The sequence below is a fragment of the Pithys albifrons genome, chromosome 5 (assembly GCF_047495875.1).
Source record: "Pithys albifrons albifrons isolate INPA30051 chromosome 5, PitAlb_v1, whole genome shotgun sequence".
Classification (NCBI taxonomy): Eukaryota; Metazoa; Chordata; class Aves; order Passeriformes; family Thamnophilidae; genus Pithys; species Pithys albifrons.
The window spans coordinates 21,823,619-21,840,619 of record NC_092462.1 but is presented as its reverse complement, the minus strand read 5'-3'; the positions used below and the strand labels follow the sequence as shown (position 1 = coordinate 21,840,619).

General features: G+C 42.8%; 1 protein-coding gene across 10 annotated transcripts in view; it reads right to left on the bottom strand.

Moving 5' to 3' along the window:
- PDLIM5 (PDZ and LIM domain 5) overlaps positions 1–16,616 on the bottom strand; it is a 131,078-nt gene extending 114,462 nt beyond the window's left edge. For 8 of the 10 annotated variants that reach the window (XM_071555870.1, XM_071555873.1, XM_071555874.1 and 5 more), the window contains exons 1-2: positions 10,882–10,969; positions 7,923–8,055 (exon numbers count right to left, since the gene is read on the bottom strand). In XM_071555870.1, the coding sequence (XP_071411971.1) occupies positions 7,923–8,018 (96 nt within the window). In that variant the 5' untranslated portion in view covers positions 8,019–8,055; positions 10,882–10,969. Of the gene's footprint in view, positions 1–7,922; positions 8,056–10,810; positions 10,970–16,481 lie in introns of those variants that run through there. The other 2 variants (XM_071555871.1, XM_071555872.1) reach the window with 2 other exon arrangements.
- Between the last annotated feature and the right edge of the window lie 385 nt (positions 16,617–17,001).

The window sequence follows — 17,001 nt, the reverse complement described above, 5'->3', positions numbered from 1 at the left end:
TAAGAACATGGTTTAGTGGTAGACTTGGCAATGCTGGATTAACAGTTGGACTTGATGATCTTACAGGTCTTTTTCCAACCTAAATGATTCTATGATTCCATTCCTCATATTTTTTCAAACAAACCTCAGCCTCAATTTTCATTCTTTATGACCACTGGCAGGAAGAATACCTTCTTTCCCATATTTCCACTGCCTTAGGCACATGAGAGACAGTTTTCTCTCACACTTTCCCTTATATTGATAACATATGAAATCTATTCTTACAAAGTCAAAACAAATTAAAAAAAAAAAGCCAACAATGTTATCTCCTGGCCTCATACCAAAGCCAAACAAACCTTTCAACACCATGTCTCTTCTCACAATGCCTTTTGATAGCCATCGGCCAATGAATAATGAGAAAAACAGTTACACTAAAAATAGCATCTCCAAATGGTGGGGAAGTCGACAGAAGCTGTCAGGCCTCCAGGGCCAGATATTTGCAAAGAAAACATGCCTAATTTTTTTGAGGTTACTATTCAAATGGTTCTGTCTTTTGGTCTCTGTAAGGACTGCCAATTTTGCATCTGCTCTGAACATCGAATCAGAGTTTATTTTTTCACTACATCTGTCTTTGAGAAATGGACATTGCAAACAAATACTTTAGTTTTTCCATCATGAAATATTTAGCTTGTATTCCTCATACTGTAACTAAACTGTCACTTATAAGGGGAAAAAGAACAACAGCATTTTTTAATGTAAAAAGAATGTGCTCACACATCACATCAGGTATTCCTCAGCTACAAGCTCTTTGGTTCCTTTTTCTCCCAGTATAGCCAGCTTCACTTTTGCAGGGATGACATCAGTAGAGGAACTATTTTTAAAAAGTTAGCTTCCTACTCCATCTGAGCAGGATGTCTGACAAATAAGGTCAGAAACAGAAAAGAGGCAGACAGTTTTCTTATGCCTCTTCTTCCTCGCACCCTCCCTTCTTCTCAAGCCCCCTCCAGTGCCAGTCTGTCATCCTTTAAACTGCACAACACAATAGACAAGAGAAGAAAAACAAATGGTATGGGAAAACATAGCACTTTTCCCAATTTTCAGCACAAAGAGGTTAAACAGGACTGGGAAAAGAGGCAATTGGGAAATTACATCCATCCAACTGACCTCTCTTTCCATGTTCAAATTAAACTGAGGAGCTCCCTAAGCAAACTCCAAAGCATTAACTAGCACTCAGGACTTTTAGAACACTTGCTCATATTAAACCACTTGTGCAGCTGGGAGCTTTTTAATTATCCAAAGAAAAGCCTCTGCTCCTTCAGGACTCAATGAAGAGAGGATACAGACTTTGGCACTGGTAGCTCATTTGTCATTCTCAGTATATTTTTCAGTAAGCCACATCTTGTAAACAGAATTAAACAGAAGAGAGTAACACTTCTTCTTGATGTCTTGGCAAATCCCATTCATTACATAAGTACTGATAGCTCCAGCAAAATACAGCATTTGCTGCCCTAGAAGAATCAGTGGGTAAATACTGAACTGTCTGACAGCATCTCAGACAGTGCCAGAAGTTACAGAATTAAATAATGGCTGGGCTTAGAAGGGATGTCTGGAGACCACCTAGTTCAACCCTGCTGCTAAAATAGGGGAATCTATAGCAGGTAGCGTAGGATTGTGTCCAGGTGGGTTTTGAATATTTCCAGAAAAGCAGACTTCACAGTCCCTCTGGGCAGCCTGTTCAAGTGCTCTGTCACCCTTCAAGTAAAGAAGATTTTTCTTATATTCTGATGGACCTGCATGTGTTCCAGTTTGTGCCTGTTGTCCCTTGTCCTGGGCATCACTGAAGGGTCTGACACCCATTCTCTTGACACCTGCCCTTATGTCTTCTCCATGCTGAACAAGTCCAACTCTCTCAGACTTTCCTCACAAAAGACATGTTTGAGCCCCCTACTCATCATCACAGCCCTCCATTGGATCTTCTCCAGTAGTTCCATGTCTTTCATGTACTAGAGAGCTCAGCACTTTGTTGAATTTCATTAGGTTCCCCTCTGCCTAACTCTCCAGCCTGTCCAGGTCTCACTGAATGGGAGCACAGCACACTGGGGTATCTACCAGTCTTCCCAGCTTTGTATCATCAGCAAACTTGCTGAGGGCACACTCTGTCCATTTCATCCAGATCACTGATGAATAAGTTTTACGGACTGGACCCAGTACTGACCCCTGGGGAACACCACTACCTGCAGGCCTCTAACTAGACTGTACCACTGATCATAATCCTCTGAACTCAAGTCATTCAGCCAGTTCTCAATCCATCTCAGTTGCAATAGTGAAATACATCTTCAGCTGTATTTTGTGCAAACCACCACAACTCAGTTACAAACTGAACCAGCACAGCAATGCCAGCAGCTGCCAGTTAGGGCTTAGTTAGTAACTCTCGGTAGCTTCCAGGGTGAAGCATAAAGTTACTGACACAATTACCACCAGCCAGGACAGCAGTTGTTCTAGTGTTTCTCTCCTATTTCACATGCCTGCTTGAAAGATAATTTCCCCAGATCTCCATTAAAATAACTCATTTCATATTTACACAAAACTTGATTTTACTTGAAATGACAGCATTAACACAAACAGCAAGAGATTTGGCCAGACTCTAGTCAGTCAAGCTGACATGCTCTAGGTCCATTGAAAGCAGCGTTTTCCTTTATTCTCTTCTCACTCGTTTCACAGATGTTAATGACTTTAAAACAGCTTGCTTCAAAATATTAATAAGAAGGCCAAGGGCCAAAGCCCTGAATAAGCAACCACAGTAAAAAAACCAATCACAGATGCTCCATCCATGAGGTCAGCTTGCTGGGTAACCATGTATGTACCTGGACAAGAGGGAAAGCAAAGGAGACAATTCCTCTGATAGTGACCTTCTGACACCAGCATAAAGAATGTCAGCATGCTCATGTGGGATGAATATTGAGCAGCTGAGGTGCTGTACTTGCATTCCTACTTCATCCCAAGGTGTGCTGCTCTTCCACCTACTCCATGGATGCATCTGCTTGCTGACTGATTTTCATGAGTCTTCCATTAACTATAAGATTGCAACCTCAACACAGAAAAACATACTTGAAACAGATGAAATAATGAAAACTGAAAACACAGGGAAAAAAAGGGATTATTTCTAAGGGGGAGAGTGATGTTTGTCTGGTTTGGGTTTTTTGAAGAAGCAAAGTGATCAGCGAACCAGAAAGAAGATGGTGGTGGGGAAAACATACTGAAAGAAGTAGTAATAGAAAAACAGAATTGTCATCCAGGTCAAGCTTTTCAACATGACTGTATTCTATTTAATTCCCACAGGAGCAGAAAGACAAATAGCAAAACATCTTCTGAAGGACAAAAGCTAGAGTTGCCACCAGGATTCAACAGAAAAGTAACTTTAAAATACAAGAAAAAATCCCATTTATTTGCATGAGGTGGGAGAGTATATTGCATATAGGCTACATTACTGTTCTAACAACAACTCTGTTTCAGTATTTCTTTGTTTCCAGTGGTAAACATTGCCATAAAAGACAGAAGCATCATTTATAGACTACACCACAAAAATTTTGATAAGCTACAAACATATCAAGCACACATTTGGAACAAATACTGAAACCTCTCACAGGTCATGCAAACATAACAAATACAACATCAATACCAAACACTGTTTATTTCAATCTGCAGAAGACAGCAGCTTTGACAATTCTAATGCTAGGCATGCTTACTGAGTTTTTTCTGGTTATGTTTATTAAGCATTGGGAACTAACCAGCTTTCAAAAAATTAAAGCAAATATAATGTTAATTCAAACTATAAAGAAGTGTAGATTGTTTTAAAAGCTACTGTCTTGTATCTAAATAACACAGATCATGTTGTAGATACTGTTAACTCCAAATTCTGTAAATACAGTATTTAGCGCGCCCAAGAGCTACTTCAAGAAGCCTACCTAGCAGTATGTATGAAGTACTTAATTTCCAAAACTGCATTTCTTTGTTTCTTCTACTGAATGAGAAAAAAACTCTTGTGCAAACAAATCTAGGAGGTGACGTGCAGACTACTGTTAGTCTCAAACTGAATATATCCCATGTCAGTGAGATTTACCCAAGACCACAGACCTATATGGATATCAGCAGATATATTATTACTGGCAATCATCTTTTTTTCTGACCCATCTGATGTTTAGCACAACATCCCCCCACCTGGAAATAAATTTTATTTGAAAACAACTGAGAAACAAGGAGAATCTTCAAGGAGTCATGATGTAATTCTTGCAGTGTGGACAACACTCAGTGTTGGGACAATGCATCCCAAATCTACCAGACAGAAGTGAAGACTACTTATTAAGTAGATCATTTTTAAGTCATCTGTGTTGATTCAGAACCAATCCATTCATTCATGTGACAACAATCACAGTATGACAAATGTCATTTCACATGACTACATATATTACAGAGAGATGGAGAAACACTGAGCTTTTTTTTTTTCCACAGGGAAAAAGTCTGAATCTTAATCATTTCCTACAATAGCTACTTTACAGCCACCAAATCATAAATCTTGCATCTTAGCATTATTTTTTTTGTTTTGTTTTTGCACCACAGCATAGGTCTTGAAGGAATAAGGAAAACAGTTGCTTCTTCAACATTAAGTGCCACACAAAAAAAGTAAGAGCAGCAACTCAGAATAATCTGTGTTCGCATACCTTGGCTCCAGTAATTTCTACCTTCTTCACTGTGGGCTAACTGCTCACAGTTTGCAATGTCTTGTTATACCAGTACCACCCCAGAATTAACTACCTGGAAGCCCTACAGTGGCCTGAGACACTTTAACATTTGGCTGTTAATAAATCTCAACCTACCGTTTATTCCTTATTACTTTCAGAGCAACTTCCTTCCCGCCAGCCCTTCCTTCATGAGAGCCATACTGCCCATCACACTCCCATCACTGCTCCCAACCTGCATCAACTTCCCAGTGCTGAATTCCTGACCTGTGCAATGAGACTGCAGAGCACAGACAAGTGCCTTCACCAGGCAAGGAAGAAGATTGGGAAAAGCCACCCTGTTGAAGTCCAGCCAGATACAAGTACACATAAGTACCACCTGCTTTTGAGTTGTACTGATATATATATAGATGGATAGATATATGCACTAACTGTATATGTCATATATGTACACATAACTATGTGTATTTATAGTATACACCTATACTAATACATGTACCAACTACAAGGCTATATCCCCAACATCAAATGTATCACTTACCATTACATATTTACAGCTGTTTAAGTATACAGAGCAACTTTAAAGCACTCAGAGAGCTCTAGGAAGTGACTGTATAATAATGATGTTGCAACTAGCCTGCAATACACCAGCTTATGAAATCTCAAAAGTTACTGCTACCCCCGCACTACTGTTAGCCTGTTATAGCTTAGTTAACCTTAAGAATTTCAACGGAAGAACACAAAACAGGCTCATTTGACCTTACGGAGGCAACAAGGAATACACCCTTTTAAGCTGCATCCTGTACAAAGTCAAATAACTTACTAAAAACTTTCTCCAAGAAACCATGAGATCTTAATTTGTTCAAATCATTAGGAATCATTTAGATAAACAGCTTTAGAAACCAGTGTATTATCTGTGCTTCATAAACTATACTTTATTTAAACTTAATTTCAAAAAGTTTAAACTAAAGCAGGAAATTAGCCCTCAGTAACCCAGCCAGATTCATCTAGAGGACAAATTAAAAACAAAACAAACCAAAACCGAATAGTCCTCTCTGCCAAGGAACATAATTCTGCTGTCTCATTACTGTTTTGCTAAAATAATTTAATTAGCAGCCTTTGGATACAGGAAGGAATTTATGCTACATCAGGAAAAGAAGGGCTTGGGGGGGATGAACTGTACATACTGTTCTAGCATACCAGGAACATGGTGTTGAATTCTTCCACCTATCAGGCCAAAGCTGGACTGGTATACCAGAACTAAGCACTTTTTTGATCCAAAGGAGTTAAAAAAAATAGGCACCAGGCAGTCTAATATTGCATGCTCTTCACTGTGAGTAGGAAGAAACAGGTCAGCTGAGGAACAGTGCCAAGGAATAACAGGTGAATTGGATATTGTTCTTCACCCATTCATGCACAAAATAAAGTTTGAAAACCACACTGGTCCCCATCTTTCACTATGTTCTGCTCTTGTGGGCACTAACATTTGTCACTAGGGAATCCCATAACTGAGGCTTTTATAGGTAGCTATTTAGGCCAATTCCCCCAGGCTACTCCACACAACAGTATATTTGATTCCTGCAACAAAGTTGTAGTCTAGGTTAATTTCAACATATGTTTCCTCTTTCAGATAGAAAGCCTGCTTACAGCAGGAGTGCACTCTAGATCTCCAGTACAACAGAAGCTTCTACAAAAAAGTATTACTCTTTCCTGAAACTGGTTGTTTAGTATGGCTTACAGCCTATAGTGCTTAACTGCTAGTGACTGTCTCCCACAAGGACCCTACAGAGGCCTATGCTTTAGCAAATCCTTGTCTTCAAAGCCCTTCTACCATCAAATCAGAAGAGTGCTATCAGCATCCCCGGTTCAAATTTCTCATTTGTGTATGAGTAACCAGCTACTCAACAGGAAACTGAAGTACAGTTTAGCTTGAAAGTCCATGGAATTCAGGAATAAACTGCATTTCAATCCCTTTTTGTCTCAGATATCAACTGCAGTCATCTGTACAGAATTTCTACAGCTCTCCAGTCCATTTTAGCCAGATAAAAAGAATTTTGCAGAGCCAAACTGTATTTTGTCTTCACCAACAAAATCCACAGGTGGATAGGATATGCCAAGTCTAAATGAACTGGCAGAGTTTGAATCGCTAGTTAAGATTAGCTAAAAATATCGCCATGATGCATAAACCCAAATAGAAACCTGCTCCATCTACCAGAGCAGTATCAATTCTGCAGTCCCAACAGGTGTACAAAATAATTCATCTTTGTCATTAAACTACATGAATAAGCAGGAGGAAGAGAGCTGCTGACAAAGAAGGGGCCATTTCTATGTATTCTTCCACACTGATACTCGAATTTGAAGATGCCATGGTACAGTCATCAGAAGCCAGTTTCTTCACCCAGAGATTTCCAATGATCCAAGAAACTCAATATTGTAAAATTTGTCCCTGTATCTTATGTGCAAAGTGCTTCAGCCATCTGAGAAAGGCTTTGAAACTCAGCCCACACTGAAAGACAAGCCTTCCCTGAAAATACAGTTTTAAAGTAGGAAACTAGTTAGACAATGCCTGGGTACAAGGATCATATTTGTTTTGACTTAGTTCCTCAAATCCTTTGAATACCAGTTCAGAACATATACTCTATAAAACACTCATGAGAAACTGGCACGTTCACTCAGGCACATATTGATGAACTGCTATTTACAACTACTGTCATTTAAGTACCTTTTCATTGCAAGCAGTGGGATTTGTAATAGACACCAGAAGATCGCCATGCTGCTAAAAGCTGCTGAATAAACAAGGGTAATACAAGTGATTTTTTCCTACTGCTTCCCATCTGAACTGCACAGGCTCAGCCTGGCACAAGCCTTGCTTGTTTCCTATCAGTTTCCAACTTCTGCATCTCTGTTTTGTGAATGGGAGCAGGGAAAGGAATTCAAGGGTAGTTTCTTTTGTTTGTTGCATAAACAAATACAGATAAAACAACCACTTCAAATTACCTAGTCCTTCTTCAGACAATTTACTTGAAGCCTTCATACAATAAAGATTTGTTTTCCCAGCTCAAATCCCTCCTCCAATCCCAAACAGTTCCCCATGACATAGGGCAAGTTGAGCCCCAGTATATGTAATTAATGGCTTTGTCTGAAGCTTGTGGGTTGGCCACAACATAACAGAGACACACATGCAGGAAAGGAAGCAAATGAACTTACTCGAGAGATAGACAGAGGCACATTGAAATCCTTGCCCCCTTGAAGTCTGAAACCCCAGGGAGCCGGCCCAACCAAAGACACGCTGTAGTTGCTCATGATGTTTAGTATTCAAGGACCAAATCCAAGGAAAAGCCTGCAGAAAAGGATTAGAGTTTTAATTTAAAGATGATAAAAACAAAAGGCACTGTCTGCCACTTTGAAAGCCTTCTTTCTTTGGCTGTCTTCCCCTCTCTCCAAACCAGCCAAAAACCTCCTCTGGTCTGTCATTGTGCTTTTATTTCTCACATGTTGTTTTCCTCCATAGCTTAGGAAGAAACATAACTAGGGAACAGGTAACATGGATTTAGAATTTAGAGAACTTATGGTACTGATATATTTGACAACTTTATCTTAATAACAAAACATTGAGGTTGGGGTAGAGGGAAACCCACCCAACATTAAAACTCATCTTAAAAAAAAAGTCAATATTGAGAGAAGCATGAACAGATAGATCCCTTAAACCCAAGTATGGAAGACATTAGCACTACTGACACATTCAATTCTAACAAAATGAGTATCATATGCTGCCATGTCATCAGCTCAAAGCTTATTTGTAAACACAACAATGTCAAAGCTTCACAACTTTGAAGTTAATCAGAAGAAAATAAAATGCCTGTGACTTTTTTAATTTTATAGCACAGTTTCAAGTGGTAGAACAATGTCGCAGACAAAACAGATATTGAAACCAATCCTCAAGTGAAAGCTGTGAACTAAAGCAAAATATCCACAGCCACAATTCAGTGCTGAGGAAGCAAACCCAAGCATCTCCCTCTCCACAAATGTGGGAAACAAATTACCTTTAAAAGGCAAACTAGGCACTTAATTGCTGTTCAGCGTCAAAGACAAGGGCTTCAGTTTCACCTCAGATAAGCAATGTTACAATGACATCTTAGGTAGTGGATGCCGTCTATTTTTGTATAGTTGAAGCCAGGCAGGAGCACACCAGGGTGGGCTGGTGTAAGACTACACCGGGGCACAGCCAGATTCCATACTCGTTTACGGACATTTAAGGTGGACCTTCAGTCAAGCAGCAAGCTGGCTGCAAACCCACCAAACTCTGCAAAGCCGGGTTTTAGCTGTTCATACTCTGAGCGGAGGGGGAGGCGGGGGGGGGGGGGGGGGGACGGTGCGCTGTGTTAGTTTTTTGGAGTTGATGGATTTTTTTCGAATGAAGCCTATCCTCAAAGACAAGAGCAGGGCTGTTGCACAGCCCCTGCCGGTCCAGGGATATCACACGCCAAAAAAGCCAACTATAAGACATGTTTCTGGGTACACATCCAACAGCAGCAGAGATCCACTGCTCAGTCCTGTTTCTAAATCAAACAGTGAACTTTAGTTGCACCGACGGCCACTCAAGTAACCAGAGTAGGGCTGCTGGCAGTGGGCAGTACAAGTTATATATTAGGAAGCGTCTAACAGAGGTGACTGTATACCTGGGCTGTTCCCAACCCGTCCCTGCCTGTTAACATCCAAATAAGGGGCAGCTCTGACCCCAGGTGCCACAACCCACCCTTAAAAGTCTCAACAAGCACCAATGTACAGAAGAGGAAACACACCACTGAGCTGTCCTATAGCTAAAGAGGCAGAAAAAACCCTTACCAAGTTCGAAATAGGATTCTTAGGGGGCTTGCTCACCACTAAGTGAGAACTAAGTTTTTTTAATTGCCCTGTGCAAGGAATTACTTTAAAAAGAGGATTAAAATTAGGCACAGATTTCTTTCTGCATAAGAATACAAATACTTTTCACTCCCTCTAAATGAAATCCACTGCAGTGACAGGTCACTGTAGACTATGAAACTGCAGAAAAGCATCTAGTGGCCAGCACACATGCAGTTGCTCGGCACAAGCAGAAGGCTCTGCCTGCTAGTTAAAACTAAAGCACTTGTTTTTGTTGTGTTGCTTTTTGAGTAACAGCCAGTTACAATTACAGACTTAGAAAAAAAATTAAATTATAGTAAGAAAGGATACTGTTCTTTTTTATTTGCGGCAACTAGAAATAGGAGGGAAGAGACTGCACGCTGAAATATCATGCATCACTCCGAGCATCACTCATCCTTCTTTTCTCACTCCCTTAATTCTGACATGTCTGCATCTCTAGGCTTACAGATACACCAGGAAGGAACGGCAGACAAAGAAGATCCATCCAAAGTTTTATTTAACAAATTTCTTAAAATATGTCAGAGCAACAGCTACGAGAAAACACTGCAACCCACCAACCTCGCTTCACGTGAAGAGCACTGTGCAAACAAACCAGCGAAGGGTGAAACTGTGCTACTTTCCTTTAGATGATCAAATGCTCGGTGGATCTACTTCTGGAAGGGGGAATTTCAAAACCTCGGCAGAAACGCCGTCCTGCCGGCCAGGGCACACGCAGGGACCCGGCACTGGTGGCTCTCCGGCCCCCCGGGCAGGGCGGCTGTGCCGGGGAAGGGCTGAGGGGCAGTGCCAGCGTAAGCCTCCCTACTCACCGGCACCCGCTTTGCACAGAGCCGCAGGACGAGGAGCCCCAGGGCCAGCGCAGGCTGCAGGGACCGGGCAACCCCCCCACGTAGCGCTTGGTGCGGCTGCCGGCGCCGACACAGCCCCAGCCCCGGGCACTGCAGAGGGACTCCGGCGTGCAGCCCCACCTGCGCCACAAAGCCTGGCGACCGGGGCACACCAGAGCGCCGTGCCCGACAGCCCTGGGGCACCGCAGCGCGCTCGGCCCCGGGCACGGAAGCCCAGAGGGTTCGCAGCCCTGGCTCCCCGAGGCGCTGCCCCGGGGACAGGCACGGCCGGCGGGCACTCCGCAGCCGCGACCGGCTGCGTGCCCCGCTCACAGAAATAAAACGGAAAGAAAAAATAAGCACCGTGAAACTTTACAAACCGCGTCCAGCATACTGCGATTTGCCCAACACCCCTCTTTCCCCGCGGCACTCACTCAGTGACCCGGCGGCGCGGCACAGCGCAGCGGCGAGGACACACAGACACCCGGGGCGCGACTGCGAGGCGGCAGCGCCAGCCCCCGCTCTTGTTTTCACTTCCGTCTGCCGCCGCTCCTCCCCTGGCCCGGCACGGCCCGGCCCTGCCCGGCACGGCGCGGCACACACGGGACGGGGCCGGAGCGGGGCAGGGGCGGAGAGGCTCAATGCGCACCGGTCTCCAGTTTTACTGAATTTGGGTTTTTTTTTTAATAGGGAAACTCTCGCTTTCACCCCTCTTTGCTCAAGGCGCACCTGCAGGGAGGGGGCGAAGCTGCAGGGGCAGCAGAGCAGGAAGCCCTTACAGAAAGACAGAGTTAGGTGTGGATTAACGTGAGGGCTGACAGGGACGTCCTCGCCCCCTGAGTACTTCAAAGTGGGGAACAGGAGCGAGGCAGAAGAGCTGTTCTGGCTAACAGAAAGCGCTGGCACAAGAACAGATACGGAGTAGCCATGGATAAATTCAGCTCAAAAAATAGACGGGATGCACCAGCAAGAAGGAAAGGAAGGTTTCTGGCACAGCCTCTCCGTAGGAGTGGGTGCAAGAATTGAAACAGGTTCTAAAATGGTGCTTAATCTGATTATGTTATATGCCTGTTTAACACAGGGACTGTCCATTTGACAATGTGCAAGCCTGATCAGTGCAGGCTGGCTGGGAGAGTGTGCTGCTGGGCTTGCCGATGCCAGCCACTGCCACCGCTTTGCAAGAGGCAGGAACAAGGCAAAGATGAGGTGACAGCACTTCTGTGTCGTGCTCAGCTGCACCTCACAACTAGGTGAGGCTTGAGGTTTCTGCCTTATTTCATGTGCTTCAGAAGCCATTACAAGTAAAAACAGCTGTGAAAGAAATGTGCATTGAGTTAACAGTGTCATTTCAGTCCCCTCTTCGAACACGGATTTACTGTGGAGCAGTGCAGAAGGGAGCTTTAAATTTTTATTTATCACCAGTCAACACAACACACAGTCCTCATAATGGATGGCCCTGCCCCACCACTCTGCACTCTTGCTTTGTTCATCACTTGGTCAGCTGGGAGCCTGCGTTTGGCCCTGCTGTGCCCATTGCCCTCACAGGCTACCCCGAGTGGGAGCCCTCAGACTGGAAGGTGATGCTGGGTTAGGAGACCATGCCTTAGGTGCCTGAGTGTGCATGAAACCAGGGCATGTCCTGTCTTCTGAGCCCTAGTTACGTCAACCTTAACAAGGGTATTTTAACATTGTCCTACTGAGTTGTGTGTCTTTTCAGTTGCTGCGACTAGGACAAATGCATTTCAAATAGCATTTCAAAGATAATAGCATCTAAACCCCTCACTACTGCAGCCAAACCACTCTTTCAGAAATCTTTCTCTTTTTTGTCTGCTGTTTTTCTATTAAGTATCTCTAATCAGGAAAATCCCCATTACATTCACAGACTCTCACATGATTTTAATTCATGGAGGTAAAAATTCCCCATCACAGGGATTTTTCATTGTGTCACAAGGGCCTTAGGTCACTTGCATGCTGTTTTATTTATTAGAGTATAAAAAGCTCCAGGACCCCACTCCCCAGTGTGAATCATGTGACCTTTGCAAGGTCACCATGTCCCTGTGCTGACTGCTTGGGTAGCAATTTGCTCTCAGCGAACCAGAGCACACTGTGCTTGATTTTGCACTTTGCCAGTTCAACGAAAATCATCCTTTCCACTTCAGTTCTCCCCCAGCCTTCAGATTTTCTTGTTGGAGGAGTAGCTTGCCCAAACTATCTGCACATGCAGCATCTCAAGACAGTGTTATGTTAATTCATCATGACCAAAGAAGGACTTGCAGAGACTTCTGAGGTTGGCATTGCAGCAGGTTTCACTCGCAGCGAGTCCTCATGCCACTGCATTACACCCACCCACTGCACCCAGGCCAGTGCCACTCCCAGTTCAAATCTGGCAGTCTTGTCTTTAATCTCATCTCACTTTTCTGCTCTGTGATCCAGTTTGTAACAAATGAATTTGTTTTCCTTTGCCTCCAGAGACAGGGCATAGAAATAGAGGCAACTCATTAGTTCAAGTTCTTGCCATTCTTGGTCACTTTCCAAATATACTCCTCTTTGAGAGAAAGCTTTTCATTAGAGCTGAATAGTGAAATAAGAGATAGTAAGTTGAGCAAGAAACCTCAGCAGCAATTAGAACTCTGGCCTGCCTGTTCTTCCCACCACCATCAGATTTTAGACAGAGCTTGCATTTTTCCTTCTTAACAAGGAAGAAGACTGGAAATTAATTAAATGCAGTAGTCAGCTAGCCATGCAGATACAGACTATCTCAGAATTACTCAGGCACTTAAGTCTCGTTTAAATGATAATGAAATGCCTTAGGTGCCAGATAATGGGCACTGCAAAACTGACAGAGAGTATCACCTGCGGTGGTGAAGTACAAAAAGGCTCTTGTAAATGGAAAAAGTGCTCCGTAAATTATGAACATATTACCAACGCACAGTAGAACTATTCTCAATTAACCAGCACTTAATCTAATATTAGCTTTTTGTGTGCTAAGGCATTAAACTACGAGCTGTGCTTTTACTGCACTGCTACTTTCACTTTTGCTTTTCTTTCAGAGGTAAAGCTACTACAAATATTTACACTCAGCGTATAGCTGGTGTTCAGCACAAAGTAACCCTCTCTCTGAAGAGGTTAATGTGAATATCATCTATAGCCTAACAGCTTATTTACAGTTCCAAGATAACTCTGTGGCCAAAAAGAGATCAATTAGATATGTTCTTTATGTTTCTGAGAAGCAGGGGCTGCAGCCAGCTTTTGACAGGGCAAGCTGTTAACACTTTGATCACATTGAAGCCCAAACGGCCTGGAACTAGTACCACAGAAGGAGTTTTATTTTTCTGTTTGTTTGGCGGCTTTGTTTTTTGTTTGTTTTGTTCTGTTTTTCTTTTTCCTGCCCGTGTTTTGGAAAGATACCCAGTGCTGAATTACATCCTCTGTCATACATCCTGTCTATCACAATAACTCCAGTTAGCCCAAAGACTTCCTTGTGTAGGAGGAGCCAGTGGTGGGGCACAGTGTGACTGGCCAGGGGCTCAGAGCCCAGCCACCTGGGCAGCTACACCCACCCAATTAGCTTCAGGTCAGTTTTGTCGGCCAGAAAACCCCTCTATGATCAAGTTTATTCTTACTTGTCGCCATTTTTTTTCTCTCCTCTTAGGGTCCTGTTCTCTCTCCGGCTGTGCTATCTTCACTTTTCATCAGCCTGATTTCCCACCGGGCGTGTTTTCTTGTAGCTGTCATTCTGTCTGACTGCAGTTCACTCACCGTGGTGGCGAACAAGACTGTTCTTAAGCCCGTGCCTTTTGTCAGATTGAAAATTTAGCAGTGCTGGTCTTCCCACTTTAGATAGTTAGCCATTAAACTCTTAATGTTATAAATTGATTTATGGTCTTCTTTGTACACTGATTGCTTCTTTCTTTTAGCCTATCAAGCCTTCTTTAATTTTTTTTTATTGGTGCTTTCCCTTGTAAAGTAAAAGTAATATTTACTAATAAAATACTCCTTATTTATAGTGTATCTAGAATATTGGTAAGTTGCATAAACAAAGGAAGTAAGTGTTTGTTATTACTGGATTCCTTTGGAGTGACTGAGTGGTCATCCCTAGTTCTAAACCAGAAAAGTCTGTTTTATTCCCTCCTTCTCAGGGAAAAGAAGGACCACCTATGTGGCTGCCACAGCCCATGCTACAGGTTAAACATTTCCTCCTTGTGAGTCCAAATCAATGAACCAGCAACTAAATCTTTTCATTCCAGGAAACATGAGAAGCCTTTTGAGGAACTCAAGTTTACATACTTATCACATTAAACATGGCCCATTTTAGGGACTGAAACCAATCTGAAGCTTCTCGACACATCACAGCCTGAACAGCTTCATCCTCAGCCCCACTGTGAAGCATTAGCCTCATTTTACAGATGGGGACCAGGGGCAATAAACATTTATACATAGGAGGAATCAGCTGTCAAAGAATTGAAACCAGTTCTTCCGAATTTCTGCACAGCTCCTAACTACTGGATTACCCTACCCTGGCCTGACATAGCCCTTTCTGCTTCTTCAAATGAAGCAATACAAGAAAAAGAAAAAACCCTCAGACTTCATATTTACCATTTTTGACAGAACCAGGCACATTACGGGAGTAATGCCTTCAATCATCTTACCTCTTGAAGAGAGCTGCCTGTCTTAATTTCCTTTTCCTTAATGGCAGGGCACAGTTAATGCAGAAATCTGTGGCTTGGTGTGGTTTAATTACAGTTCATCTGAAGGGGCTTGCTGAGTGATGTCTTTGAGCTATGTTTGACATTCACCATGAATACCAATTAGTAGGGTTTGGCAGGTACACAACCAAACTTTCAGAGTGATCCTTGGAGTTATTTATATTAATTAATGTCATGGGAGCAGAGGTGCAGCTTCGCCTATAGGCTTCTATGGAATATGTTACCTTAGCAAGGGAGGAAGTGGATGCAGGCTGTGGCACGAAGAGCCTGGCAGGTTGGAAGCAGCCTGGCACATGGATTTGGACAGACATCAGAGGAGGGGAGCAGGAAGCTACCCTACATTATTCCTGCTGGCACCTCTAGCTCACAGAAGTGTAGCCTGTTCATAAGACAGACCTGTTCTGCAATTCGACATAGGCACACAGCAGATGCCACCACAACCCTGCAAAATCTTTCAAGTCACTTCAGCCATAACTGAACCAGTACAAAAATGAACGTAGTCCAAACTGGTAACATCCCAGTGTATCAACAAGTCTAACAATACATTTACAAGCATATGGAAATAAATTAAGACCAAAACAATCAACATAGCTTTCCTTTTGTGTTGACTTAACTGGCCGAAATTTTGTAACAACTTAAGTAAATCCATATAAAAACCTGTGCAGAGACCTCTCTCGGCCTTTGTAACCATGTCTAGAGTTATATTTCTCTGAAAAAAAATAAAACCAACTAGGCATGAGAGCTGTAAAATCTGAGAACATGTCCAGGAGATCTTATTTTAGCTGCTGCCTACAAAAAATATTAAATAAACTAACAGCAATTCCCACAGTAAATAAAACACCTCTAATATTTACTGACAGAGGAGAATTGGGAAAAAAAAAAGAAACAGTCACTAGATCAGCTTATATTTATACACATTAAGAATTTGAACCAAACTTGTACAGACCAGTGGCATATTTATGTGTTGTCTTAGTTTGAGGGAAACCAAAATGTTTACCAAAGATGAGAGGATTCCTCCTCAATAAACATGTGACTTCTTATTAAATTTAAGAAAAAGGAACTTTAATTAGAAAATGGATATAAGAAGAATAACTGTTCTTAACTACTATATAGATAGATTGATGTATAGTTATAACTATAAACAGACCAGAGCAAACTACTCCCCCAACACCAAAAAAAGAAAAACAACCCAAAAAACCCCCCAACAAGATAGGTTCCTTCTGGTGCTGTTGTATTTATGGACAGTGCCAGTGTCACACCTCGGCTGGCTGAGAGGTGAATTCTCAGTCTTTTCCCAGCGAAGCAGAGACAAGGGGGTGAACACTCACCTAGTACAGGATGACGCCATTTTGTGGGGGAAAAGCAGACTCTCCCTCTCTTCTTGTTCTTGTTCAAAAGAAGGAAAAGCTGGGAGTGGAGGAGTGGCGATAATTCCCAGGAATCTCCTTGCAGTCCATGTCGGTCCCTAGGAAGAAAAGGTCTGCAGTGTGTCCCAAAAGCAACCGTGACTCTCCCCTCTCTCTTTGTCTCTCTCTGAAGCTCAGGGTGCCCAGAGATGGAGAGGAAAAACCAAGAGCAGAGCCAGAAAAAAGAGCTGTCACCAGCTTAGCAAGCAGTGGCTCTTTTTCTGCAGCTACCCAAACCCCAAAAGTCATGCCAGCATACAGGGAAAAACCTCTCCCACCTCCAGGTGCTGGAGTTCTGTTTCTCACCTCCACCCCACCATTCAGTTGGAATCTGAAAGTCATCAGATGTCTTTTGTCCTCAGTCCTGGCACTCCAAGCCCAAACCTTTGTGTTGGTAGGGTGAGAAAAACTGTCTGAGGGACTCCTCCCAACACCACCTTCC